Source organism: Amblyomma mixtum, chromosome 8 (genome assembly GCF_055824585.1).
Source record: "Amblyomma mixtum isolate Tamu chromosome 8, ASM5582458v1, whole genome shotgun sequence".
NCBI classification, from domain to species: Eukaryota; Metazoa; Arthropoda; class Arachnida; order Ixodida; family Ixodidae; genus Amblyomma; species Amblyomma mixtum.
The window spans coordinates 21,628,929-21,655,587 of record NC_143019.1 but is presented as its reverse complement, the minus strand read 5'-3'; the positions used below and the strand labels follow the sequence as shown (position 1 = coordinate 21,655,587).

General features: G+C 49.4%; 2 protein-coding genes across 3 annotated transcripts; one reads left to right on the top strand and one right to left on the bottom strand.

The window, feature by feature from the left end:
• Positions 1-2,519: 2,519 nt before the first annotated feature.
• Positions 2,520-15,328, bottom strand: LOC149331665 (endothelin-converting enzyme 1-like). 2 transcript variants are annotated; one of them, XM_089556802.1, is made up of 5 exons: positions 12,556-15,328; positions 11,440-11,832; positions 10,329-10,640; positions 8,018-8,140; positions 2,520-5,177 (listed from the first exon to the last, which is right to left on the bottom strand). In XM_089556802.1, the coding sequence occupies exons 2-5, from the start codon at positions 11,824-11,826 to the stop codon at positions 3,114-3,116; spliced, it is 2,886 nt and encodes a 961-aa protein (XP_089412928.1). In that variant the 5' UTR covers positions 11,827-11,832; positions 12,556-15,328; the 3' UTR covers positions 2,520-3,113. The 2 variants fall into 2 exon arrangements, with proteins under 2 accessions (XP_089412928.1, XP_089412929.1); XM_089556803.1 differs by lacking the exon at positions 12,556-15,328 and having other exon boundaries at positions 10,329-11,294; positions 11,440-11,572.
• Positions 11,825-19,793, top strand: LOC149331664 (uncharacterized). The gene is made up of 4 exons (XM_089557394.1): positions 11,825-11,836; positions 16,875-16,998; positions 17,101-17,197; positions 19,671-19,793. The coding sequence occupies exons 1-4, from the start codon at positions 11,825-11,827 to the stop codon at positions 19,774-19,776; spliced, it is 339 nt and encodes a 112-aa protein (XP_089413520.1). The 3' UTR covers positions 19,777-19,793.
• The last annotated feature ends 6,866 nt before the right edge of the window (positions 19,794-26,659 follow it).

Here is a 26,659-nt window from a genome sequence, read left to right as displayed (position 1 = left end):
AATTGGGTTCCGGCGGCTGCCATTTAGATAAACAGCGTCCTTAAATGATGCACTGAAGAAAATTAAGGTTGCCTTTATTGATAGATTACCGCATTATAAGGACACTGTTTTCACTGAAAACAGAGGATGATTTCGCAAGTAGTCCGCGGGGAATCCAGTTGACATATTGCTTTGTCACGGGATCCTAACGGTTGGCTTCACAGCCTTGCAGGTGCAGGAGTCATAAGTTAGAAATGTGTGGAGGGAAATTTTTAACGACAATTCTTCTCAGCATTAAATGCGCTCCTTGCCGCCGTACATAGATCTACATGTGGAGAAAGAGTAAGGGAACCAATTTTTGAAACTGGAAGATTTCCTCTCAGTATCCGTTTAATGCAGAATGGAATGGAGCGCAGATGGCAGGTTCCCTCAGATCATGAATAGCGGTCTACCAATGCCTTTCGAGAGACCCGTATATAGCAGCTGTATCTTATCGGTACTCACTTATGGGGCAGAAACGCCGACGCTAACGAAAATGGTTCAACTTCTGTTGAGGACAATACAGCGAGCTATGGAACGAAAAATGGGGTGTAACGTGTAGAGAGAGGTAGAGAGCAGAGTCAGTCAGGTATCAATTACAACTCAATGACATTCTAGCCGATATCAAGAGGAAGAACTGGGCTTGGGAAGGGCATGTAATGCGAAGGAGAGGTAACCGATGGTCTTTGGGTTGCAAGGGAAAAGAAGCATAGAAGGGGGCGGCAGAAAGGTGGGCGGATGAGAATAAAAATTTGCGGGGATAGGGTGGCCGCAGCTGGAATATGACAAAGTTAATTGGACCCCTGCAGTCGGCGTAGTCGGGCAGATGATGATGATGAAACACTGCTTCCCCTCACCTTGGTCTTCATCAACAGGAGCACTTTAACTGAGTAGGGTCTAAAGAGAGGTGGTATCGTATCCTGGAGCAAAATATCATGGCACATCAGCTTGAGAGAGAGAGAGTAAGAACATTTAATGTCCAACAAAGAAGGTGCATGTCAGGGGGAGAAACCACCTTGGATTCTGGCCGGGATCTGTTGTTCCTCGGCGGCCTCCTCAGCCAGTCGGACGAGTTTCCGCTGGGTCTCAGGGTCAGAGCTCCGCCCCAGGGCTTCCTAGGATCCTTCACTATCTATATGCAATGCCCTTCCCGAGGATAAAAGGGTATTTCCAGAGTATGTTCGAGGGATCCCCTCTCGCCGCAGTGTTGACACTCAGCCAATCTTAATTCAGGGAACACTGCGTTGACGAGAACTGGATTCGGATATGTACAGGTTTGGAGTCGATTCCGCGCTATTGCCTGTTTATTATCTAACGACGGTTCTGGCGGTGGCGCCAGCCTGCGCTCTGGTGTGTAGTGCTGTGCAATCTCTCCGAATGTTACCATGCGTTCTTCGCTCTCTGGGTCTAGGGTTCTCGAACCAGTCCGGCGGTAAATACCTCCGGCTAGCTCGTGTGCCGCCTCGTTGCCAGGGACGGAGGCATGCTCCGTTGTCCAGATTAACCTCATTGCTCTAACATGCTCCGTTGTGACAAAATTCTCGCCGCGGAGGGCGAAATCATGCCTTTACCAAAATTTAGGATGACATTTTTGCTATCACTGATTATTGAATGTTGCTTCCGTGCTCACACAAGCCAGCGCTATTGCAACTTCTTCCGCCTCTTCGATCAGAACCAGAGCGGCAACAGCTTGAAGAAATCTCTCCGTGACGCAGAAGCGCATTGCACTTGCCATTCTGGCGATGTGAGATCTACAGAGAGGTTGAAGCTTAGGGCAAACGATTCATTTCGACGGCTGTAGACAATCACGCGTTTCAAATAATGAAAGGTGAATGTATTTATTAGACAACCGTGCACATGGATTTCGTGTGAAGCTGATGCACGTTAGTATGAAGTGCAGGAAAATAGCTAAAAAAATTGGCAGTGGCTTAGCTCTGGTTAAGCCTGGATATACAAGCGCAAATGTGCAGTTATGCTTTGTTTGACATCATGGCTGTCGCATTTCGCGCGCAATGCCCTGGGAGCACCATGATAACGGTGTAGGCAAGCGCGTTATTAGCCCTCCTTCCGCATGCGTAGCAAATGTGGTAAGCACGCGGCTGCAATGAAAGGGCGAACGGTGGCGAGGAAGCGAGTGCGCAGTAGCCAACTCCCTCGCTAGTACTTCTGGGTCTTTTCCTCCTTCCATGGCGAATGTCTGCGCCTCTTCTACGGTCGCCGCCACTGCTCACGCGTTCACGCAATGTCTTGTGAAAGAACCTTCTCTTGGGACGGCGGCGGCGACCGCACGGCAGCGGCGAGGGGTAAACCGGTGGCGAGGAGGAGAAGTGGCGGCGTAGCGCGCAGCGGTGGCGCCGAGGGGTGGCTCACGCGAAGCGCGGTGTTGACGAGCCTAGTGAAGCTTTTCGCTTAAAAACAGATTCGTACTGACGACAACGTAGGAGATGAAAGGAGAACAACTTTGGATTCTTCAACTAAGCCAGTAAGAGAAAATGCGCAAGGACAGCGAAAGTAAAGGAACTTTTAATGAATACCGCAGCCTATCACACTTCGCTGTTCAATGTCCAATTTGACTGCACTTCGAAACTATGCCGGTATATGAAACATGTCAGCAAAAGTAACCGGTGCCTACAAAAGTCGTACAATGTTTGGCACAATATACGCGTTGCGCAGATGCCTAACACACTCTCAAAAACAGACTAGAAAGAAAATTAGAGCATTACTCCATAGACGTTAGGTTTAAAATCTTGCATAATATAATGATGCTTTGATATCCACGCGTAAGCATGATGAGTGCCCCTTCGAAAACAACTCTAATCAAAGCAAAAAAAAAAAAGCAGCCAACCTAACTGCACAGTCGATTGAAGGAACGCAATTTCTATAACAACACAATGCTAAACAGATTCCCCCCGTTGCTTTGAAAAAAGTTTATCCTAAATGACTTTATGGCATATAGAGGTCTTTCCGCGTCGAAGCACAGTTAGGGTACACATTTCCAAGACAGCAAAATGGCATCAACATTTGCGGAAATAATAGGTGCGTTCTTGCAGCGACGGCATAATTTCCTGTCTTCCTAGTCCAGTGTGAAGGAGACATCATGTAAAAAAAGAACATTTCTTCTCTGGATTCATCTTCGATCCTTTAGGGCATTTGAAGACTTCAGCGAAAGATCTAGAATGTTGTACTAGTTTGTTGCAGTCCGCCGCAAATGGGTACTGGAAGAAAGGTTTTGCACACGTAAGGTAGCACACCGTCATGAAGAATACCTTTTCGGCTGGTAGATCTTTGCCCAGCGCCAAAGGCGTGCTTTCTTCATGGAGGTACCAGTCCCTGAGAGCAGAGTACGTGATTTCTAGGGCAGGTACCTCTGGAAAGATGGTGGTGTTTTCCGCTCCGCGTTTGCAGCTGGCCCTTTCCTGGAACTTGGCACTTGTCGTATCCGTCAAGATGGAATTTACCGCAGTTCCATTCGACGTCCACTTCACCCCTTCGGCGTCTATCGCGCGCACAAGTTGCATCGCCATTAAGAACAGAAGCCCTCCGTACAGCATGGCTTTTGTCCCATTCCTGTAGTACGCGGGAGGCGTAGCGACGGCGATTGCTAGTTCCACACTATTTAGGACGTAGTCGTATCCGGTATAGTCGGGAAGGTTGTTCCATCGCAGTCTGAAGGCTTCCAGGTAGTCGCTGGTCCACTTAGATTTGGAGGCGGCCTTACTCGCCAAGGCCCAGTACTCGAAGAGAGACCCTGCGCTTCCCGGGAAGTTGGCGTAGATCCTCTCAAGTTCGTCCCTGTCCAGGACAACCGCCGGCGGCCAAAGCGCCAACTTCACCGCGGTCAACTTTCTGGAAGCACGAACCTTGCTTTCGTTGTCCATCCACTTTGAACTGTGTATCTTTTTCACGGCTTCTGCGACAAGGGTATCGAAGCCGATGTCGATGGTTCTTATGTCTCCAACTGTGAACAGGGAGTAAAAGCCGAGGGCGAGAACGAGAACCTTATACGAGACCTCTACACGGTGCGCGCAGTAAGCTGGCAGATACATTGCTGCTTTCCTGTCACTGCCGTAGTGGATCTTGAGGAACTCGTAGCCAGCGTAGGGTGAATGGTACTGCACCAGAAGCCAAATCAGATGCATATTCAGCTGCCTCTTGTCGTACTTGGACAAGAGCTCGGTAATTGTTCTGATGAGCGACAAGTCGCTGACGACAAGGTAGTCCTGAAGGGTTAGCTTCGGCTCAAGAGAGAGTCCGAGCTGAAAACCCTCCACCCAGTCACTCGCCGAGGCGATCGGTGTATGGTTGCTTAGCTCGCTGAACGGGAACAGCGCAGGCTGCATTTTTGCCGAGCTCATGACCGAGTAAATGGCTTCCAGGATTGCTCCCTCCACGTCCCGCACATTTTCGACATCAGTGACGTTGATGGGAGGTCGAGTCGCTGAGTCCGGATAGAACTGAGTAAGGAAGAGCTCCCAATACTTCACGTAGCTGGGTTGCGCGTTCTGATGCTGCTTCAGCATCATGGGAACGTATAGTCCAGGACTGACGTGGATGCGCTGCTGGCCGGACGACGTAGGCTTCAGGACAGTCACTGATATCCAGAACGGCGACTGCCACTTGTAAGCGAAGTAGACGATCAAGGAAAGCGGCTCAAAGAGCTCCTCCGGAGGCTCCGGCCAGGTCAGGTCGCCCCTCCTTAGGAACTCGAGGAACGGGGCCAGCTGGGAAGCCCCCGACTTGTAGCCAGTGCTGCACATGTCGTACATGGCGAGCGGTTTTTTTCCGGCAGGAATACTTAGAGTTCCTTGCAGCAGGGTTTCCCTGAAGTGTTTGTACCAGGAGAACTGAAGGCTGTCCATGACCGAGGTGACCTGCTCGCTGTAGTCGGATGATGTTTGCCACGCGGAACAGACGTAGGCGCTAAAGTTCTCGCAAGGATCGCGATTCGAGTCGAGGTATTTGGTGAGCAGAGTCCTGTGCTGAACGCAGTCTTCGGTGAGACAGAATGATGCGCTGGCGTTCGCGTACCCCTGTAACACGGTCAGCACGATTACGACGGTGACGAGAGCGAAGACAGCGCCACCAAAGCAAGTGATCATGGTTATCCTATTGGCGATGGAAAGCGTCCCTCCTAGGCCGGCAGATTGCGATCCCCTCACCTGTGAAGAGAAATGAGGCAATGTTTCGGTGTGGCACATGTACACCCGTAGTTGCTTAAATCTCATTTGCCCCCTACATACGTCTAGGTTTATTCACATTTCCAGAAGAGTTAAAAGTTTGTAGACGTGTCTGCTCGTGCAACCGAAGACACTTCATATGCGAAGCTCACGCGAGCTCTCGTTGCAGTCCAAAAGGCGCTTCTTTTCAGAGAAGTGCAGCAGAAGTTTTTCGCTAAGGTAAGTCTCGCGAATTGTAGTTTTACGTTTCCACATTCCAAACGCAGCAACAACCCCGGAAGTCAGAAATAGGAGTATGCTAACTATATAATTTTATCCCATTAAAATTACCTTAAAAAATTATGACACATTGTCTTTTACAGCGGCCTGGTATTAAGGCGAAAGCCTTTAATGGCTAAGTGTTTTCCGTCCGTCCGCGAAAACTGTCGCACTATTGCTGCTAACCATCCTGATGACGTCATCAATGCTGTAATACGCCGTAACCAATAATCACTGAAATCATTTTGAAATAAAAATAACAAATTGAAATAAAGAAATTAACATAAAAACAATAACAAAATATGAACAATACCAAAAATAAAAATACACAAATTAGAAAAGAACAAAAACAAAAAACTCGCACAGCGCCTGGTGTCGCGCGTTTTGCCTCCACAGAAACGTGATCACGACGATCGGGATTGAACTCACGCCCGCTAGCAAAGCCGCATGGAGGAGCAGACTTATTTTCCTCACGGCCGAGTTGTAGTTTCCAACGAGAGTGAAAGACTTTCGTTTCGCTTTCGCACAACATATTTAGGCTTCCATTCAAAGTCCCGAAGCAATAGAAATAATTAAAGAATTAGGAGCGTTCTTAACAATTCCTTAAATGCCACAACGCGGTGGATCAGTTGTTATGGCACTGTAAGTGCATTAGATAATTTCGTAATTCCTGAAATGCCCCGCCGCGGTAGCTCAGTGTTTATGGAGCTCGGATGCTGACACGAAAGACGTGAGTTCGATCCCGGCCGCGGCGGTCGAATTTCAATGGACGCGTCCACCGAGATGTGAAGCAGATACTGCGCCATTTCCTTACCTCAAAAACCAATTTTTTATTTTCATAGGCCTGTGTATTGTGCGATGTCCGAGCACGTTAAAAAAACTCTCGTCGGTAGAAATTTCCGGAACCTTCACTATACGGTGTCCCTCATACCCTTAGTCGCTTTGGGACGACCTCATAAACCAACAGTTCCTTAACGAAGGAAGTGAGATACGATTTATGTTGGCGGTTTCGCCGTCTACGTTGTAATTCTGATGTTTTGCTGGGATTAAATATCTAAAACTCACCATCACTAAATTATTTAGACACAAAGAACCATTTCCGAAGACAGCGACACGCGATTCCCTATCCATGAACTCCTGGCAGACGCACTCTCAACGCCCCACCAGAGCACATATACCTTAGTTTCCCGCCAATAGGCGCTTAAAATCAAAAGTGGGGGACCCACAGAATCTCGCACTTCGTAGACCATTCCAAGGCGAAAGCCTTTAATGGCTCATTCTCCCATCTTTCCGTCCGGCGTTACACCCAGCGCCTGGAGTGACCCATTGACGAGCGCAGCTGATTGGAGAACACGATTGGTAGCATCAGATAGAGGGGACAAAATATAACCCGGACGCCAAGTTTGATGACTGTAGAATGAATAGTTAATTAGTTATAGCCAATTATAGCGAAAAAAGGAAGAAAACAACGAAATTCGTCGACATAGCACGGACGTCGATATAGCGACGGGTACGGTATGACGTCACATCCAGCGGAAGTCGTCACAGCATAGTGAAGATTACCACAGAATGCGCGGAAAAACGCCGAATTTGTGTCAGATTAGATTGAGAACTACGTAATTAAGCGTAATTAGTACTTAACTAAACCGAAAGGTCTATAATTTGGCTGAAATTTGCTCAAAAACGAGGAAAACTGGATGACGATGTCAAATCGGACGAAAGAACGTCAAAGCAATATGATCCACCACCAATCAACAATACAAAGAAGAATAACTAAAGTAGGACAAATAAACACTTGGAAGAAAATAAACTTCCCGGGCCTTTGTAGCGTGCAGAGGAGCGAGTCTGAAGCAAGCAATGCGTTCTCTGCATTTCGGGAAACCTCTTCCAGTGCTCCATGTTTTGGGGACGGAGCTGACCTGCTCTGTATACTTTATATATGTCGCGCTAAAAGGATGCCATAGCATTGGTTTCCGTCTGTATCAGCTGAAAATATTTGTCGATCCGCATGCATAGATCAGGAAAGGGCCAACTCGTTAAGAACGCTCCTCTATGACGGAATAAGAAAAGTTTGCAAACAGCACACTACAGGTGCATAAAACATGATGAAACTGACATAAATAATGGGACTGGCCGCGTCTGTTATGGAATATCCAAGTATGTCGTCCTCATTAATGCCAACGCAATTGCATCGTAACCTATTTCGAGACCGAACAGAAAAAAGGCAGTGGTTCAATCAGTTCAACTCTGCTAAACCGAGTCTTCACGTAGCGACAGCAAAGCGCACAGCGCCGGTTTAGATACCCCATACCCTGACGTCACAACAGAAAAAATGAATCACGTGACACCAGGAGCTTACCACGTGCCTTCTTACCGCCCTCTACCGGCAACTTGAAAGGTCAAAGGTCAAGTGGTGCAGCACTAAGGTGGACCACAGATGGCAAGGTAGATGTCCAACCACTGCTTATCTCAAGGTCGTTTCAAGGTCATTCGGAGGCTCACGGTGAAATGTGCGTTAGCTATCCTAGCGTAGCTTTCGCTAAAAAAAGGAAAGGAACGCTTACCAGCATAGCAGCCATCTGCTCGACTGTGTGCCACGTGTAGAGCTCCCCAGCCGGAGCTTTGCGCTTCGCAGCGCGCGGCGCGTCGTTGGTCTTGCGGCCCTGGTCTTCGTTGACTGCAGCGGTCTGCAAACAAGTAGCAGCCGCATTTAAAGGGGACACCACGTGTTACTGAGCGAACTGAAATCAATGCGGCTAGAATTTTAATCTATTCGGCAGACGAATATTCGTCATAGAACGCCTTTATCAACGCGACTTTACGGCGACAATGACAGAGCCTCGAAACGCATAATTGCGAAAGCATTATTAGTTCCATTACGAGAAAATACGATGGCAAGTGGTAGTGTGTGTACACGCATATGGTATAGAAGATACAAGCGATGGCAAGAAAAAATAGAGTGACGTCATCAATCTGCCGTAGGACGCACATAGCTCTAACAGTGCACCGCCATTTCAGAAAATTATATACACTTCGTTCGTCTATACATATACAACCCCCCTGGCTGACCTCAGTGTGGGGCCAGTTTTCGCGACTATACTCGTTCCAAAATCGAGGCCGACCGTTTGTAGTACACCGGCTAAGCGATGCGCCACTGCCCTGTGATGATAAGTGCGGTGGTGCTTGTGCGGCCCAGGTTGCTGTTCCCGGGAGACCAATAATTAATTTAGCTGTCACCTGTCACTTTGCGTAGTTTTCTATCCGGTGGGCGGGTTGAGATGACGCAAGTTCACGTGTCCTAGCTGCCCCACCTGCCTCCTAGGTTTCCCTCTGGGCACGAAGTGCCTGAGTGATGATCGTCATTTCTCGCTGACAACGCCGACGCCGACAACGCCGTCATTAGATTTTGTGGACAACGGGGGAAAGCGGCTTTACAATGAGCTTGACATCATGTGGCACCATAAGCTTTGCATTATATCAAATCTAGCACTCGCTTCTTTCTCGACCATGTTTTCCATTGGCCATTCTTCCAGGCTCACTTACATGACGTGAGAAACCTAGCCTCTCACCTACCCGTTCATGTACAGTTTTTGTCAAAAGTAACCAGGCTGCATGGCTTCTAGCTCGTACTGTGGAGCCCTTACAGCTTCCCTGAAGCTGAAATGGTCCTTAAAGGTAAGGACTGGGGGTCTTCTTACCTTTCAACACATTTTGATTTCTAGGAAAGCCACAAGGGCTCCACTATATAAGCTAGAAGCAAATCATGCAGCCTGGTTACTTTTGACAAAGACGGTACACAGTGTAAAGTTTAACACGTTCACTGCGGCAGCGATTTTCTGGGCCCTAATCCCTGCGCGTCATGGCCAACCGATGGGTCACCCTAAGATTTTCTTTCACCCGGTGTGACCCAGCGGTGAACCTACGTCGAAGCAAACTTATTAGAACAGACAACAAAATGGCAACAGCAGCACGGTATTAGTATTTTTGGCAGGGTACTTGAAAAATATTCGCCCTCCTACGGCTGCATTTAGCCAGCGAGTCTTAGTGCCGCATACCAGCAATACACGACGTCACCCAGCGGTTACGACGATGCAGTGAACGTAAAAGACAGCAGTCCTACATGTTTGTAAGCTAAGGATAGTTTTAGAATCTTATTCAAGTAAGCGCTGCTGTCTGGTCAAAAAATCCTGCTACCGAGTGCAGACGCAGGATTGTGCTCGCGGAAGCCTAATTGTGGCTGTGAAAATCTGGCATCGTAAAATGACAATACAAGCAACTTTAAAATCTCCTTATGACTGTCCTTTGATAGAAAAATAGCTAGGCGATCACCTAAATGGCGCCGGTTAAAGTGTTATCTGCAACCATAACCTCTACTTATCATTGATTATAGTATAAAGTCATAATACTAAGCAAATGGAAAGGATACCACTCCCGATGTATAATAAGCATTTGAGGAAACAGTCACGCACATAATCGTTCTTACTTTGCGGGCGCTATGCAGCATCAACATGGCCTACATCCAGCGAAGACCCGGTGGGGATTTGCCGCCCACATTGCAACAAAAGCCCTGGTATTGTCAAGCGCACGTTATAGCGAATACTGCCTCAGAAATAGATGGCGGAATAACGAGCTATGACGAGGAGCGGGAGAGTTAGTGGGGTTCCGACTCGACTCGTTCGGCCGCTGCGGTGGCACATCGTTCATATGCGAATCTGTGGAACCGGTGAATTGTCGCTTTGCAGCTGCTGTGTACCGAGACAAGACACGTGGGTGATGCTCAGGACGAGACCGAGAGACTTATTCCCTAATACAGCACAAAGTGTAAACTAATCAAAGGACCCTGGCCCCATTATCCCTGGCCATGGGTGTCATTACCTTCGGCGCCGGTCGATCTTTGGCTGATTGTTCGGCAGGTGTCGCCTCCGGCTGCGCTAGACTGCCGGACACTCGCTCCTGTGGTGGCTCCTCCACTGTCGCCATCGAGGATCTGTCCTGGACATTGGCAGCGACCGCTTCGGGGTTGTCTCTCTCCTCCGCGTTGGTGTCGGGGCCCGTGGTGACAGACGACGTAGGGGCTTCGCTAACCGCACCTTTTATAGTGGAGCCCTTCTTGGCCGCTCCTCGGCGCTGCCGCTTGGCCACCGGCTGGCTTTGGCTGCGACTGCTTCTCACCTTCGTTGCCGACACCTAAGTGTTATGTTCGTACATTACAACATCCCTCATTGATAACTATGAAAGCTATATACATGATACCTTCAGCTGATCTCATGCTTAATGCGTATGAGCGCTGACATGCTGAAGTAAATTTAGGAGCGATCATTCATGCCGAGAATATGGAATGGCGTCTTCTTTCGCTCGTTCTCAGTTTTGGTTATATTAAAATTTCGATTCTATTGCAGTTTTTTTCTATTGAAGTACTGATTCTCAGCTTATTCTGTTTCTATTTAGAAAAAAAAACAGTTACAAAGTTCGCGGTGGCGTAGACGAGCATTTGGCGATGCAATGCATTGTGTGCGGATTATATTTCTATTTCTGATCACTGGTTCCATTCATTTTCGTGTCCACAGGAACTACCACTACCCGGGCAGGAAACTGACTGCGTAACTATCCCCACACCCGCCTACTGCCAGTGTCGACGCAGATGGGCCAGTCCATCCACAGCCGTCAGATGCCTTTGTCCCGTCTCTTTCCATCAGGCATCTCTTTCCGTCAGATGCCTGGCTATCCAACGGGTGACGCTGCCTGCTGGATGTACTCAGCTTAGCTCTTCGCAATAGCGAATCGCAGCTGACGGCCGTTTCTCAGTGATCCGGAATATTTCAACCAAGAGCCGACGCTAAACTGCAAGCGAAGCAAATCAGACCATGTTATCGGACGACCTTCACCGAGATATAGACCTTCAGTTTTCACGAAGCAAATTTACGAAATCAGCCCTCCAAGCATCAAGATCATGTCTCTGAACTCTAAGGCAAGTTAGTGTTATTACCTGAGCGGCGATGGGCAGGGCTAATGCATCCGATGCATTAGTCAACGCCGCCTGCCCCGCTGTGGACCCCGGTCGCGTTGAAGCATCGACCTTCTGCTGCTGGTCACGCTCTACAGCTGCAGTCGGCTCGGACGATACAGCTCCAGCTTCGGGGGCCAACAGCTTGTTTCTGAGTATACCAGCGTTGCTTTGTTTCCCGTCGTTGGAGGGCCGAACGCTGGAAGCCGCTGTGGAGGGAGCTGGGTGGGAGCCAGTGGTGCCGGTCGCCGTGGAAGATGAGGATCGGTCCGGCGTGCAGGAGGCAAGGGGGTCCATACTGCTCGCGCGGCGACCGATCTTCTGGCGTCTTTTTTTGGCGTTGCTTATCTGGCTGCCCTGCTTCGACATGGTCGCCTGGGTGCGCGAGACCGAGGTGTAAATGATCCTGTCCTGAACCACCTCATGTCAAGGATATCACATGCAGCGGAGAGATTTTGACGCCCTGAGCGTCACAGCCATGTGCAGCAGACGCGTGGCATTAAATAGCTGGAGCCCAAAAGTAATGTTCGTGTTAGTTCTTGTGGCTGCGCCCTGGCGTCACCATGACGCAATAAAGCAGTCGCCATTTTGGAAGAGAGGGGCTCCTATTGCGCTACACAGGAGTCTAGTGAGAGCGGAGGTGCCATGGGGAGCAGCGCGTTTCACTTCTCTGATAAGCGAGGTGACGCTTCCGCAGGCACAAGTCGAGAGATTGCGACAAGCTGCTAGTTATCTACAACGAATGTCTCCGTTGTGTACTGTCAACGCGTGTTTCGTGTGGCTGATAAGCAGGCGGTTCAGGTTCCTTTGAAGGCGCATTGAAATCTTGGCACGTCATCCTTGTTCCGTTTCTCTGAATTAAAAATCTCCTAACGTGACTTGGAATCGACCCCGCGCGTCGTTGAGCTCATTAGGGAATGCCACAGGCACCGCGCTACTGCGGCAGGCTAGCTGTCAAGGATTTAGACTACAGAAGACGGCTGCGTAGGAATATCTGCGGGACTGAAGGCAAGGAGACAGTGCCAAGTCGGTGGATTAGTGGCGGTGAAAATCTCTGACTTGCCAATCGCACGAGAAATGGTGATAATGAGTACTTGCCAAGAGAATACCTTCTCGAAGCCTGCGGATCCGTGGGGGGCGAAGCTTCTTCGTAGCGTCTCCTTCTTCTGCAACGTGAGCTCGTGCCAGCGCGGGGCGAAAATCCTCTTCTACCTTGTCGAATCTGCTAAATCTTTAGTAAGTGCAAATTTAGTTTTTTTTCCCTGACTTTGTGCATTTTACTTGCTCAATACCGGTGATTCATCACCCGATTCCTGGCCTCGGCTGTGGGTATGAGGCGAAGCGACGAAAGTACATGTTTCAGAGTCTGGTAACAAAGTCTGTACGAGTACATGGGAACACGACGGATAAGAAGAGAAAGTTTCTGGTTATCTTGTCTGGGTATTGAATTGGACTCGTCTATCTATTCTGATCCTCTTTAGCCGCCGCTGTGGCTCAGTGGTTATGGTGCTCGACTGCTGACCCGAAAGAGGCGGGTTCGATCCCGGCCGCGGCGGTCAAATTTTGATGGAGGCAAAATTCTAGAGGCCCCGTGTACTAAGTTCGGCCACTTAGTCCCGACATACCCGTAAAATTTGTGGGCTAGCTGTTTGCCGCAAAAGGTTGCGTGCGGTGTCATACGATTCAGGCGCAGCGTAAACATCCTAGTTAAGTTAGAGCCTAGCTTGTGGCAAGGATTCGAACCGGCGACCTATGTACCCCCGATTCCACGTCTTTACGAATCTTCATATGAACACTGCGGCTCAACCGTTTGCCGCAGAGTGTTCGGGGTGGTTGCATACGATGTAGCGGTTCGTGCAGCATAGACTTGGTAGTTAAGTTATATTCTAGCTCGCGACAGGGTTTCGAACCAGCCACCTACGTTAGGCGTGCTAACGCTCGATACTCGATCGCTGCCTCAGTGGTGGCTCATATTTTTCTTCAATTTTCTTTCAGCTCTCTACTTTTCCTACGTGACAGTGGAAAGGTGATCAGGTGGGGTTAATCGACAGCACAATCCAATAGGTGCTTGTTCCTACCTCTAAATCATTCAGACTTGCAGGAAACGTCAAAAACAATGCGACAATGGCAAACAAGCGCATGCCATCCCGAAGATTCCTGAGTTATGTTTAATGCTGGATAAGAAATTTAACTACGAAACTGTAGTTGTCGCGATTATCATGAAGAAATGCCTGCAATATTTTGCCAGCTACCCAAGCAGATTGTGCTGAGAAATAATTCGTCTAGAACCCAGGCCCAAATGAAGGAGCCAGCTGCCGTTGTCAGTGACTGTTTCTGCGGATATTCTTAAGTTAAAAAACCGGTTGCATTCAAAAATACGTCTTCAAGCATCTGTTAAGCAAAGCAGGCATCGCGGGAAAATTAACACCGAATAAAATGCACCGCGCACTTTTTTTTTTCTTCACGGATGATTTTATAAAAGAAAGGGACTCCTTGGTACTTCTCGCACGTTTGTGTGGGCGCTTTGAGAATGCCACTGGAATAAAAATAAAAAGTACAATTCAGTAAAGCAAAGAAAATGGGAGCACAGTCGTCCACAGTCCAGACAGCCCCATGGCACGTCTAAAAGAAATTGGCAGTGGCTTAGCTCTGCTGTGCCGGGAAATACGTAGCGTGAGTTAGGGCGAGGTGTCCACATTTCGGTGGACACCTGAACCAGAGGAAAGGCGCATAACTGCCCTCTTGGAACAGTGGTCACCTCAACCATGCTTTCAGCTAAGTGACGCTAGTAACAGGTGTGCGCTGCATGCGTTGGCATTGACAACGTTGTGCCAGAAATGCGGCGCTGAAGCCATAGGCCGTCGGCGTTCGTTGTGTTCATTGGTGTTGGCGTTGACAACGTTTTACACTCCGACCATTTTAAGGAAAGGGAGTGAGCATAATGCCTCCCTGTGTCAGCGGATGCCTGAATCGTGCTTATAGGTACGTGGGGTGATGAGAGAGAGATGAGGGCTGCAGGCATTCAGAAGGTTGTGCCAGAAACGCGGCGCTGAAGCCGTAGGGCGTCGGCGTTCATTGTGTTCATTGGCGTTTGCGTTGTCGATCATTTTAAGGAAAGGAAGGCGAGCGCGGGCGGCTAGTTCGCTGTGCGTAGTGACGTCACTTGCTCCTCGCGCATGTGCAGCACAGCTCTCCAGCAGCCACTGGAAACTGCTTAACTGCGGCCAGTGTAGCGCACGCTACAAAAAATGGCCTGGCTTAGCTTATGGTTAAGCCTAGGATGCGAAGCATAGTTTTGCGGTCTGGCGAGCCGCCCTCTCCCTGGCCGACATCTCGCTGCTCAACTGACTCAACGAGTGCGTCACCTTTTGCGTGACGTCAGTATCTCCTAGAGGTAGGAGCGGGAGTTAGGCCGCCGGCGGAGGCTGCGCGTCCGCAAGCGAGCGCACGAGGCCCCTGCTTTCACAGCTGTTGTGATGTCATATCATGTGCTGCGCCGATGAAGGTCAAGTGGTAGCTACGCGGCCGTGCGCGGCGCAGCAAGGAAGAGCTCGGTTGTGCGAGTAATATGCTTCGCATAAAAACTATGAGGCACTTTGGCATCTTAGAGTGCGCAAGGCGAAAGCCTCTGTAGCGCTACTTCGACTGCCTGGTTTTGGTACAAGGAGAAGCGGCTTGAAGTTGTTGACGCCTTCGTTCAGCCTCCCTGGCTTTGCTGACCGGCGACGCGTTCAGCCGCCGCTGACGCATGCGTTCGTTGATCTTTCGCCGTTTCGTGTTCGGAGAGTCGCCCTTCCTCTGCTGAGCCGAACCACCTGGCGCGGAATCGCTGCACCGCTTGGGAGCCATCCTCCTGCCGCACACCGACTGACGACGGAGCAGCGCTCGACGCCGCCGACGCCGCCGCGCCGACAGCTCCACCTGTCGACGAAAATGACGTCACCTTTTGACAGCTGCGCATGGCCTTCCTGCGAAGCGAGTCCCCCTCCGAACAGCAACAAGTCATTCGCCTGGCGACGTAAGCCGCGAAGAAACACTGTAACTTCGCCTGTCTTTAGTAGCGGAAGCCCCGGCCCCCGCCCCTTGAGCCTGCGTGCCAGGGGCGGGGGCCTCCTACATCGGTGGAAAATAAAGTTCTACTACTACTACTACTGTGCATGGCTGCGCTCGTAGATGAGTCAACCCAGGCGCTGGATGTAACGCCAGACGGATGGACGGGAGAATGAGCCACCCACTGCGTGTTTGAGATCTCCAGGTGGCCGAAATTATCCTACACTAAGGCCGCTGCTTATTTTCCTTTTTTTTTTCTTTTATCCCCTCCTCTAGCCCTTCCTTCAAAGCGTTGTTGCCTTGAATATTGCGTCATTAACCCTCTTCTCTATATCCGGTAGAAATTTCGATGGAGGCAAAGTTCTAGAGTCCCGTGTACTGTGCGATGTTAGTGCACGTTAAAGAACCCCAGGTGGACGAAATTTCCGGAGCCCTTCACTACGGCAACGCTCTAAAAGAATTGGTTTTTGAGGAAAGGAAATGCGTTTCGTTAGCAAACGCGGCCACCGCAGGCCTGGATTATGTATACCTTCATAGTTCATGGCCATGCTAGCCCCGCTGAGTGGAAACGAGGAGGAAGACGATCGGCGCACGCGCTTTCCAGAGAAGTTCGCTTTCACTGGGTCCCTGGGCACTGTGGCATTGTTTCTAATGAGAGGGCTGATTTTTTAGCAAAGTCTGCCCTTGATGGTCCTATTGTCCCTTTCGTCCCAAATACTATTTACTTGACTCTAGCACGCTTTCAGCGATTCCAGCGTTTCCACACCTTGAGCCATGAGCCTCTCCTCGCTGCAGCGGATTTTCAACACCTGGCATTTCCTTGGAGTGTGCGGATGTGCAGTTCGAGGCAATGTGAGGTGTCCATGACCCTTTTGCGCTGCAGGATACCGCGGCTTAATCTTTATTTATGCCGATCGGGGCTTTCGATATCCAACCTATGTGAGTCTTGTGGCGAAATTGAGTCTATAGAACATTTTTTCCTCTCCTGCCGGCGGCTCGCTGCTCTCCGTAGAATTTGCTTGGAGATCCCCCTCGCTCGGCTTGGGCTTCCTCTATCTATTCCGATTCTCTTATCTTTTGGGGCAAGCGCCAAGGGATATGCCCTGAAACCAGTGTTCGATTCTATTCACAATTATATAATTTCATCTGGTAGATTCCTCTGCTAGAATGTGAATTCACAACTTTTCTTTCTCCGTATTTTTTGTATTGTACAAATTCTAGCTCTGTGTCCCAAATTTTAGATTTAATTATACTCCATTCCATGTACATGAGTGCGTTTGTATCCGCTATGCACCCTGGCCAATCCCCCGCCGTGGGTATGTGCCATTCAGCCCGAGGACATCATCATCATCATCATCATCATCCAGAGCGAGCAGCTCGCGAAGCTCGCGCACTCGACGACCGTTGCTCGCACCAACCGGAGCTCGCCCTCGCCTCGGAGTTCCCGCTGCTTCTGCTCGCTACCGTCGGAGTCCTCCCGTCCGCCTGCTGGTACTTGCTCGAGCGCTGTCTGTGAGCGAAGCACCCTCATCTCTCGGGGTGCCCTGGAGAATGATCAGCGCGTCACGCCCTCTTTTTTTTTTCTCCTCACAGGGATCTACCGAAGTCCAGCCAGAGAAGACTTGCTGCTCAAGCGCTGTCCGGAGACAAGGCCTTCCGGGACCCTGACGGCCGGCGACTGGGAGACTAGGTGGGCCAGGCGCGTATCACGCTTAATCTTAGACTTTACCTACTGTCGCGTTCGGTGACCGTGCTTTTGGGAACCAAGCCACGGTTCTCTTGTAACAGAATAGGAGCTGCTCTATCATCAATGCCCTACAGAAAGGTGTCATATGCCTTGATGTGTAGGCTGTTCGGCCACTAGCCTGTCTGGCAGGTTTAATCAGTTTTAGAGCCACCGTGGTGGTTCCGTGGTTACGGTCCTCGACTGCTGACGCGAAAGACGCGGGTTCGATTCTGGCCGCTGCTGTCACATTTTGATGTAAGCGAAATGATAGAGGCCTGTGTAACTGTGCGAAGGTAGTGTGCGCTAAAATATCCCAGGTGATCGAAATTATCCGGTGCCCTCCACTACGGCGTCCCTCATAGCTTGAGTTGCATTGGGACGTTAAACCCCAATAAACCGAACCAAGCCATGTCGTGCTGTATCGTTAGGCAAAGTTTGACTATGGCTCTTTTTCTTCTGTCAGCCCTGCTTTCAATATAGCAGTATGGGTACAGAGGGCTTTTTTCGCTGGAGGCTGACACCGCAGGTAGGAAAAAGTAACACCTCGCCTCTCGCTCCGATCTTCCTCACAGTCCGTGATGCGGATGGCAATGCAGCTCTTACTATAGAATAAATAGCCACTGACTCCACTAGGTGGCTGGATGCCGCATTCCCGCTTTCCGAGACGAGCGCTAGTGAAGCCACCGGAATTTGGACGCCTTGTCCCGGAAGTCGGGTGTCTGTTGTGTATTTAAAAGCAAAAAGTCGCGTCTTTCGCCCTTTCGTTCTCAGTTTTTTGCGTTGTTCTCGGGAAATGTCGGCTGTTACATGAAAGGCACAAGCAAGCTGAACGCGAGAAATGTGAGCATTGTGTGCAGTAGTAGTAGTAGTGAAAACATTTATTTTTTTTTTTTCAAAAGGAAGAGTTAGGGAGTAGGGGGATGGGGATAGATAGATGTGGAGCTTCAGTGGTCGGTCTTCCCTAGTCCAGGATCCCGTTGGCCTCCGCCGCTGCCTTGGCCCTCGTCACCAGCATAAGCTGTGTGCTCGGGTCGGAGTCAGCCAGGAGGGCCTCCCACTGCTCTAGACTAGGGCTATTTACCTTTGGTAGTAAAGGGCTTTTTTCGCAGCCCCACGTGGCGTGGTACGTTGTGGCGTAGCCCCCACACCACACGCACTCTTTCGCGTATCTGTTCGGCCACATTTTGTGATACATGGCTCTGCTTGGGTAGGTGTCTGTTTGTAGTCGTCTGAGCGTGGTGGCCTGCTCTCTGTCGAGGATATCCGCCGGAGCCGAGTACTTCTTGCGCGCTCCCAACAACGCCTTCATTGCCTCCCCGTAAGATTCTGGCGTGCTGAAGGGTTCGACCGGCAAACCCGCCCGAACCCTGTAATTTCGGAGAAACCGACGAGAACAGGCATGCAGGTCTCACCTCGCCGCGGCAAAGGGGCGCGTGCATTAAACACGATGTCCTTATCTGGTTCTTGTCTTCCGAGCGTAAAGGAGAACTAATAGAATGACGACGAGGCTTGGTCATCTTAAAACCGAATTTTCGTGTAGCAAAGAGAATGCGAACGATGGCGCGGAAATCCTTTCTCTAGAAGAGCCACTCGTTCTACAGCTGCCGCAGTTTCAGTTTGGAGTTTGTGGCGGACGATGGCTCTTCTCATCGATGGCCGGTGATGTTTATCGCTTCACGGCGTCATTTACCTTCCAGACGTGCTTTTAACCTAACTCCAATGTACAGCCACGTTTTCGCTGCACAGCGCGGGAGAAACGACCGACAAGAAAGACGAATGCTGCAGCGCACGTGAGAAGCGCTGTTTGAAGTCAACTGCGAGCTGCGTCAAGCATCACGAATGAAATCCGAGTCAGGCTTAACTTGCTACAGTACCAAACAGGGCACGCTCCTTCGAAAAAGCAGTACCATACTTTTTGGAGGCGCTAATGCGAACCAACGGAACACCGTCGACACTTCATCGAATAGTAGCCTAGCCCTCGCTCCGGTTGGTCTAGACATAACTCGACGCCCTGTCGTCTGCTAGTGTTATCCCATTGCGATGCAATGGGCCCTTATTTTTGAAAATTCTTTCGCGAAGACTTTGATGGTCTCCTCGTGCAGTTGACGGCGCAGCAGGTAGGTACTGTGGTAGAAAAGGGCGAGAACGGCGAAAAGACTGAATGCTAAGTGTAAAACCAAAACTGAAACTGAAAAACCGTGCTGAGGTCCGATTTCGCGCACTGACAAAGGCTGACATCCGGGACAAGGCCGCTTACTTCTGGTGGTTTTACTTTCTGGCGCCCGATGCGCCATCCAGCCCCCTAGTGGAGATCAGTGTAAATAGCGCTGTTCTTACAGGGATAGCTCGCACCAGCTCTGTGTCAAGCTCACACAGTGCGTTTTGTTCCTGTTGCGAATGCAATGAACACCTCCCAATTTGTTTTTAATGCTTCTAGGCTTAGCAAGGAACTTCCATCGGAAGCACCTCGAAGGCGCCTGACCACTCGTCGAATAAGCGACGTCGTTCCTGAGCAATATTCGTTGACTACCAAGACCACCTAGACTTGCCTAACCATGGGTAAGCACCAGTGTCCATGTCTTATTTATGTTGTTTTAACACCTGGAATGACCTCTACATTTTTGTTTTAAATTCATAATAAACTGCTTTCTTCGCAAAATGATCATTGCTGATGGGAGTCACTTCTATTCCAGGTGAAGAATCAAGTAAGTATTGCAGTCCATATCTAAGCAGTGGTAGAATGCTGCAGAGAGTTTAAAACCGGCAGAGTGGCAGATTGCATGGCGCCATACACAAGGACACAACTACCAGCGCAGCCCAGAAAATATGCAGCGCTTTGCTCTGCCCTCGTCGGCCTCTCGCACCCTTTTGAATAACGAGACGCAATCTACAGGATCAAAGGCCAGTGTACCTAGGAATAGTGCTTGATGATGCACTCAGTGTCTTCTAATCATGCAGGGAGCTAGGGCCCGCAAGTTGTGGCTGGGGTATTGAATATAGCATTGTGTCATGGTTCCATAGTACCACTGTGCGTAGTAAATCCAGTGCGCGTCGTCCGTTCTTCCGCTGCGTTAGGGCCATCCGGAAAGCATGCAGGAATTGGAGATGCCGAACACTTGTTACGAAAGCAACACTACGCTATTCGCCGAGCCATTTCTCGCAGCTCTGGAAAGGCCAAGCTGCGCATGCGCGAGGAGCGGGTGACGTCACACGGCACACAGCTGGAGCGCCGGGGCCGCCGCCGGAGCCGCCGCCGGGCGCTCTCCATCGTCTCGCCGGTAGTCTCCCTCTCTGATGCGCAGTAGCGATTGCGCATCACCATCTGCGTGGTTTGTGGTGTATATAAAATTGGCAGTGGTTCAGGTCTGCTAAGCCAGGATATCCGCAGCGTGAGGTGAGGGCGAGGTGTCCACGTCTCGATGGACACCTGAACCAGAGGGAAAGCTCATAACTGTCCTCTTGGAACAGCGGACACCTCACCCATGCTTTAAGTGGCGGTAATGACAGGTATGCGCTGCATGCGTTTGCATTGACAACGTTGTGCCAGAAACGCGTCGCTGAAGCCATAGGCCGTCGGCGTTCGTTGTGTTCTTTGGCGTGAAGTGCGCATAATGGCTCCCTTGGTCAGTGGACACCTGAATCGTGCTTATAGGTACGTGGAGTGATGAGAGAGAGATGTGGCCTGCAGGCATTGACAAGGTTGTGCCAGAAACGCGGCGCTGAAGCCGTAGGCCATCGGCGTTCATTGTGTCCATTGACGTTGGCGCTGTTAACATTTTACACTCCGATCATTTTGAGGAAGGGAAGTCGAGCGCGCCTAGCGACGCACGCCAGCTATGTGTAGTGACGTCACTTGCTCTTCGCGCATGCGCAGTAATGGTGCAATAGCACGCAAAACAGTGAGGCTGTATGCAATGTAGCGTACTCAACAATGCATGGGTACACGCAGATGTTGCTTTCGCAATCCTCCAGGTTTAACCAGAGCTAAATCACAGTTAATTTTTACTTCTGTTCGCCAATGCTTTTCTGGCCAACGCCTCCTACGCGGTAACGATTTCACTGCTGATCATTTCGAGGGCCTGTTCGCCAGACAGGTGGTACATAGATGACAATTTAGCTCCCGTTAGTATTGCGATGGTGGTGATTGCCACCTTGCCTAGCAGGAAATATGTGGCTGTTTATCTATATTATCTTTTGCCTTTTCTTACTTTGATTCGTTTTGTTTACTTTTTCCCCAGTCAAGGCTGCTACATGTTCTAAGCTTTATTACATTAATTTCAGTAACGCTTCATGCAATTTATTCATTAAAATTTTACGCCCCAAGTGCTTAAGTCTTCTCATGTACAGCCAGCAGTGGTAGCGCCACCTATTAGCCGGCAGTGGGTGCAGCATGGCTGCGACCATTACCTATATTACGCCTCTCAGAAAGCAGGGGATTGCATCGGCCCAGCGGAGGATGGAATTAGTGTGGAGTTTTCGGACTACAGGACGACTGTATGAGCCCTAATCCTTCCGCCATGTTTCTGTGCTTAAGACATCGCAGCGTTGTGTAGGATGGCGTCAGCAAGCTTTATCATCATCATCAGCCTGACTACTCCCACTGCAGGGCAAAGGCCTCTCCCATGTCTCCCCAATTAAGGCTGTCCTTTGCCAGTTTGCGGCCACCGTATACCCGCAAACTTCTTAATCTCATCCGCCCACCTAACTTTCTGCCGCCCCCTGCTACGTTTGCCGAGATTTATACTCCGAAACCTATGCCGTAATATTTGTGGCTGATAGTTAAGGCATCAGCTTACGTCTAGGGATGCAATCAGCAGTGCAGCTACATTAGTTGAAGGAAAGGCTGGGTACAGGTTAGTTAATTGTTTGCGGTTTACAAGTATACACACTAATACGTTAAACTCTCGTTATTGCCATTAATGGGCGTGGCATCTTTCGTTTCTAGCCGCCATGTCATCGATTGGTAAGTACTGGCACCCTCAGTGGTTGAAGTGGCGTGTCATCATTCTCTCACTTGCCCTGTCCCCAGTAGTTCAAATGTGGCACATCACCGTTTTGAGCTTTTTGCATCCACAAGAAGGAAGTGTAAATGCAAACAGAGCGCATATACATAACCCATGTGACTGGTTCATTGGTTTTCGCAGATTTCTTAAGAAAGAATGTTTCGCCGTACGGCTGGAATATCATTACGTGTACAGTTGGCCCGTGATCACTCAGGGCAAAATATCGGAACGCAGTTCACACTAACTGTAAGCATGCACTATTTTTCATAGTGCAAAATTTTAGGTTCAGTATTCCGACAACTTGGTACCTTTAACCACCGAGGCGCACAGCGGCCACAGCTAGCTCACATACTCTTTTGTTGCAATAATTTGTCTTTGGAGGAACAGAAGTCGAACATTCCAGGGACCTGCTTTTGCCTGGGGTAGTAGCTCCCGTTCAAAAAGTACCGCATCGCATATACAATATTTAAGAGTATGCTGCTTAGTTAGTTGCTCAGTTCTACAGTTCTTTCGTGGTATGCAGCGTACGTAGACGACGGATAAGAACAAGGAGGGCAGAAACGTTCTCAGGCTAACAATCAGCCAGTACATTTTGTAATGTATCACTAAGAAGCTGAAGACAAGGTTATGCCCGGCGAAACGCTCAAGCATGCAGACCGTATCCGAGATGGACAAGGAGAAAGCCAGTCCGGAAAGGCCTGGTTCGGCCTAGTTTGTCAACACACCAGGAGAATAGCTACGCAGCGATAAGGACGAGTTCCTGCTTTCCATTCTATGTATTCTCTCTTCCTACGCTCCGCCTGTGCAGTGACGGTGAAAGGAGACCACAAGCGTTCTCGATAAAGATATGGTGCAGTCGAATTAGGGTTGAGGTGGGAGCTGTGCTGTTCTCCTTGTTCTTGTTGTAGTAAAAATGCGCTGATTATTGCGACCACAACATTCGGCAAGACTGGACAAAGTGCACTGAATTTTATTATGTAAAAGGGGCCATATAAAGGAAAGGGAACAATCAAGGTTTAATGGTTTATGGCGGTTTAACGAACCAGAGTGACTCAGGCTATGAGGAACGCCGTAGTGAACGGCTCCGGAAATTTCTACCACCTGGAGTTCTTTAACGAGGACTGACATCGCATAAAAGGCGGGCTTCTAGAATGTTACCAGCTGAGCGCCATAACCGCTGAGCCACCGCAGCGGCGGAACCATCAAGAAGCATACGTAAGTTCCTCATCTTGCGTAAACGACAAAAGCAGTTTTCGAACAAAAGCCGTCTTCCTGATCGATAGCAGTACTTAAGGCGTGCTGACGCAGCCTTCGCTACAATTGGCTATAAGGTAAGCCTCAATGATTTCTCTGCTTATTCTGTCTGAGTGTGTGGCTGGCACACGTGTTTTTTTTCCAGACGTGGGTTTCTTTCGTCCAGTCTGTCTCGTCTTGTGATTGTAATGCACACTCGCATTGGTACTACAGCTATGGAGTACCAACTAGCCCCAGTTGTCGCATTGTTAGCTTTGTTCTTGTTCTTTGTTTCACAGCGCTGCGCACCACCCGAAGATATAAACTGGTTGGGGTCTCTAGAGGCCTAGGTGTATATATTCTCCGTCGCCGCTGACAGTCGGGCTGCCAACACAGCTCAGACTTATACCGTGCAGGTTTTTATTATAAAAGGCAGGCCATTTTGTGCGGACCATTTTCATGTATACAGTAATCGCTATGGTCACCTGTTAAGCACTTCCCAATGCGTGTAGTACCTAAAATATTCTACACGAACCGAGGACGTGTGCGTTTAGGGGTGTTGTGAATTCGTGTGCGGCAGCCATGCTTAGCACAAAATTGTCTATAATGCATTGACTGTTCTTCGAGCTGTCTCTTCCCTTACAAACTTTTTAGACAGTCTGTAGACTACCAATAGAATTTTGTCTATAAATCCTGCAGACTTTTTATAGACCAATCCTAGAGAAGTCTATTGGCAATAGAAATGCTATAGGCAGTCTTTAGACAAGCTATAGATTTATGGCCATACACTTTCAGTAGACCTTTGTCTGTAGACAGCCTACAGGCTCTGAATAGACTAAGAAATACCTATAGGAAGGCAATGGAGTCTATAAGAAGTCTATAGATGGTCTATAGACCATTTTTATAAGGCTTAACACAAGCCACAAATCTAAACGTTATTTATTTTTCAGAGAGCAGCCAGATGTCGAGTAAGTACCAGGGCTCCAATCTATTCACTCTAACTAGTTTTTAGCTCTAGTTCAACTTATAGTCCCTGCATGAAGCAAGAAGGGATGACGAAGTAGCAGCTGTTCACTTATGAGCCTTATTACGAACGCGCAGAAAATGTTGCCTTCAGTGAGACAAACCGCATGACCCCGCAAATATGATGTAAGCTGCCGAGTATCATTCCACAATGGGCAATTTTTGGTGTTAAGACCACATGCATAACTTCCCGAATCATCTGCTGCGATACCAACTACTGCTGCTGGTTATGTTAGTGATCACTATCGCTGGTTTCTGCTACGCCGCGGAATAATTTCGAATTTGCCACATTCTTAGAAGCACACACCACTGAATATAAGCTAGAAACGGTGGAACGCTAACTGATAGCCTCTGGCCTTTCCTTGATGAAGGCTTCTTCATAACAGCTGCATTCTTCTATCATTGACATACTTTATATGAACTGCGCTGCCGAATCCGTTTCTCCAACTTTAGCGCTGCGAATTTCCTGCAGTTCCTTCATTCATTGGGGTTTAACGTCCCAAAGCGAGTCAGGCTATGAGCGACGCCGTAGTGAAGGGCTCCGGAAAGTTTGAACACCTGGGGTTCTTCAACGTGCACTGACATCGCACAGTACACGGGCCTCTAGAATTTCGCCTTCATCGAAATTCAGCCGCCACAGCCGGGATCGAACCCGCGTCTTTCGGGTCAGCAGCCTTCAGCTCATGGAGTTTTTTCGCAATGTTTGTTTTTCCGCAGCCATCGAAGGAGGAGGAGCTGGAGGGTAAGCACAGACACCCAATGACATGAATAGGTAGAACCTCGTTGTAACGAATTCGAAGGGGCCCCACAATTTCTTCGTTATAGCGGTTCGCTTCCTTATAGTGACACGTGACCTTGGTCACAACTGTTTCATGCTAACGGTCTTATATGCCACTTCTAGTAAACAGACGTCACACCATACTTATCGTGGCGGGAAAACAGCCCCCGAGTCTCTACTGACCCTTCTATATCGCTCTCCCTACAGGAGACATGATGAGAGAGAACGTGGGCGCGGCATGTTATACAGCGCCACCTACACTACACAACTCTCTGTGTGGCGCGAAAACTGCCCCCGAGACTTTACTGACGCTTGCCATATCGCTCCCCCTCCTGGAGGCATCATGAGAGAGCATGTGGGGCGCGGCATGTTATACAGCGCCATCTACGCTACACCACTCCGTGCGCCGAGGACAACATAGGCGCTGTTTAGGGCGCCGCCAATGTGCGTTCTAGGAGCCTTCAGCACGCAACCGAGTGCACGCAGCGCTGTTGAAAAGGAGTACACGAAGCGAATATGTGAGCCTAAACAACGCGCGCCAGTGCTTTCGCAGTCCCGTATGGGCTTCTGGGGCTGGGAAACTGCCATTGGAACATTTACGTGCAGGTCGGTAGGGAGACTTGTTCGACATATTTAGATCCGTTTGATTTGTGCAGAAGTCGATACCGAATGCAGTAGAAGAGGGAGCGCGGCGTCTCGCCCTCTGTTGGGAGCTCCTGGTTCTGAAGCGAGATCTAGAAAATCTAGAGAAAAGGAATTTAACGATGAATATGCGACATTTGCAGTGTGTGGTAAATATCTAGAAACAATAGAACTTTACTAGAATGTGGCAGCACAGACCCAGATGTCGATACACGAACCGTCACTGTTTCTGAGGCCGCAGGATTTGAAGACAGCATATATAATGTGAATGAATCTGCTGTAGGCATTAGCAAAAAGCGATTGGAAGACTGGTTGCTAAAAAACAGTGACGCGAGGTTACAGCTTCAGGATTAAAAAGTGCTCAAGCGTGAATTCCTGTAAAATTCATATGTGACAAAACATTCTTGTTATCCAGCTGAGCTAAGAACGAGGGCGAAGGGTAAGAAGTAGTACACCAAATAGAAGACGGGAAGGGTTTCTGTGGGCAATGCGAGAGAATGCACTTACGCATTATCTCCATCCACCATTCCTACTGTGTATCTACCACGTTTTCCTTTTTAATCTGCTGGAAGAACATTGCAACTCCCAGGGAATAGCGCAGCTTCGGTCTTTGCACGTCGTCAGAGATTTTCAGTTCTCTTCACTCTGGCGCGTAGCACTCCGCAATGGGCTACGAAAATCGGAAGAGTTGTGTTTGCATTTTGTTGAACAGACTGCTATGATACTCATCAGGACAACTCCGGGATA

Excerpts from the sequence above, each read along its gene's own strand:
- LOC149331664 (XM_089557394.1), top strand. Across the intron at positions 16,999-17,100 it reads GTCCTCCCGTCCGCCTGCTG|GGATCTACCGAAGTCCAGCC; the intron begins GTACTTGCTCGA and ends TTCTCCTCACAG. Across the intron at positions 17,198-19,670 it reads GCCGGCGACTGGGAGACTAG|GCTTAGCAAGGAACTTCCAT; the intron begins GTGGGCCAGGCG and ends TAATGCTTCTAG.
- LOC149331665 (XM_089556802.1), bottom strand. The coding sequence starts at position 11,826 with ATGTCGAAGCAGGGCAGCCAGATAAGCAACGCCAAAAAAAGACGCCAG. Across the intron at positions 10,641-11,439 it reads CCCTGCCCATCGCCGCTCAG|GTGTCGGCAACGAAGGTGAG; the intron begins GTAATAACACTA and ends CATAACACTTAG. Across the intron at positions 5,178-8,017 it reads AGCAGATGGCTGCTATGCTG|GTGAGGGGATCGCAATCTGC; the intron begins GTAAGCGTTCCT and ends TTCTCTTCACAG.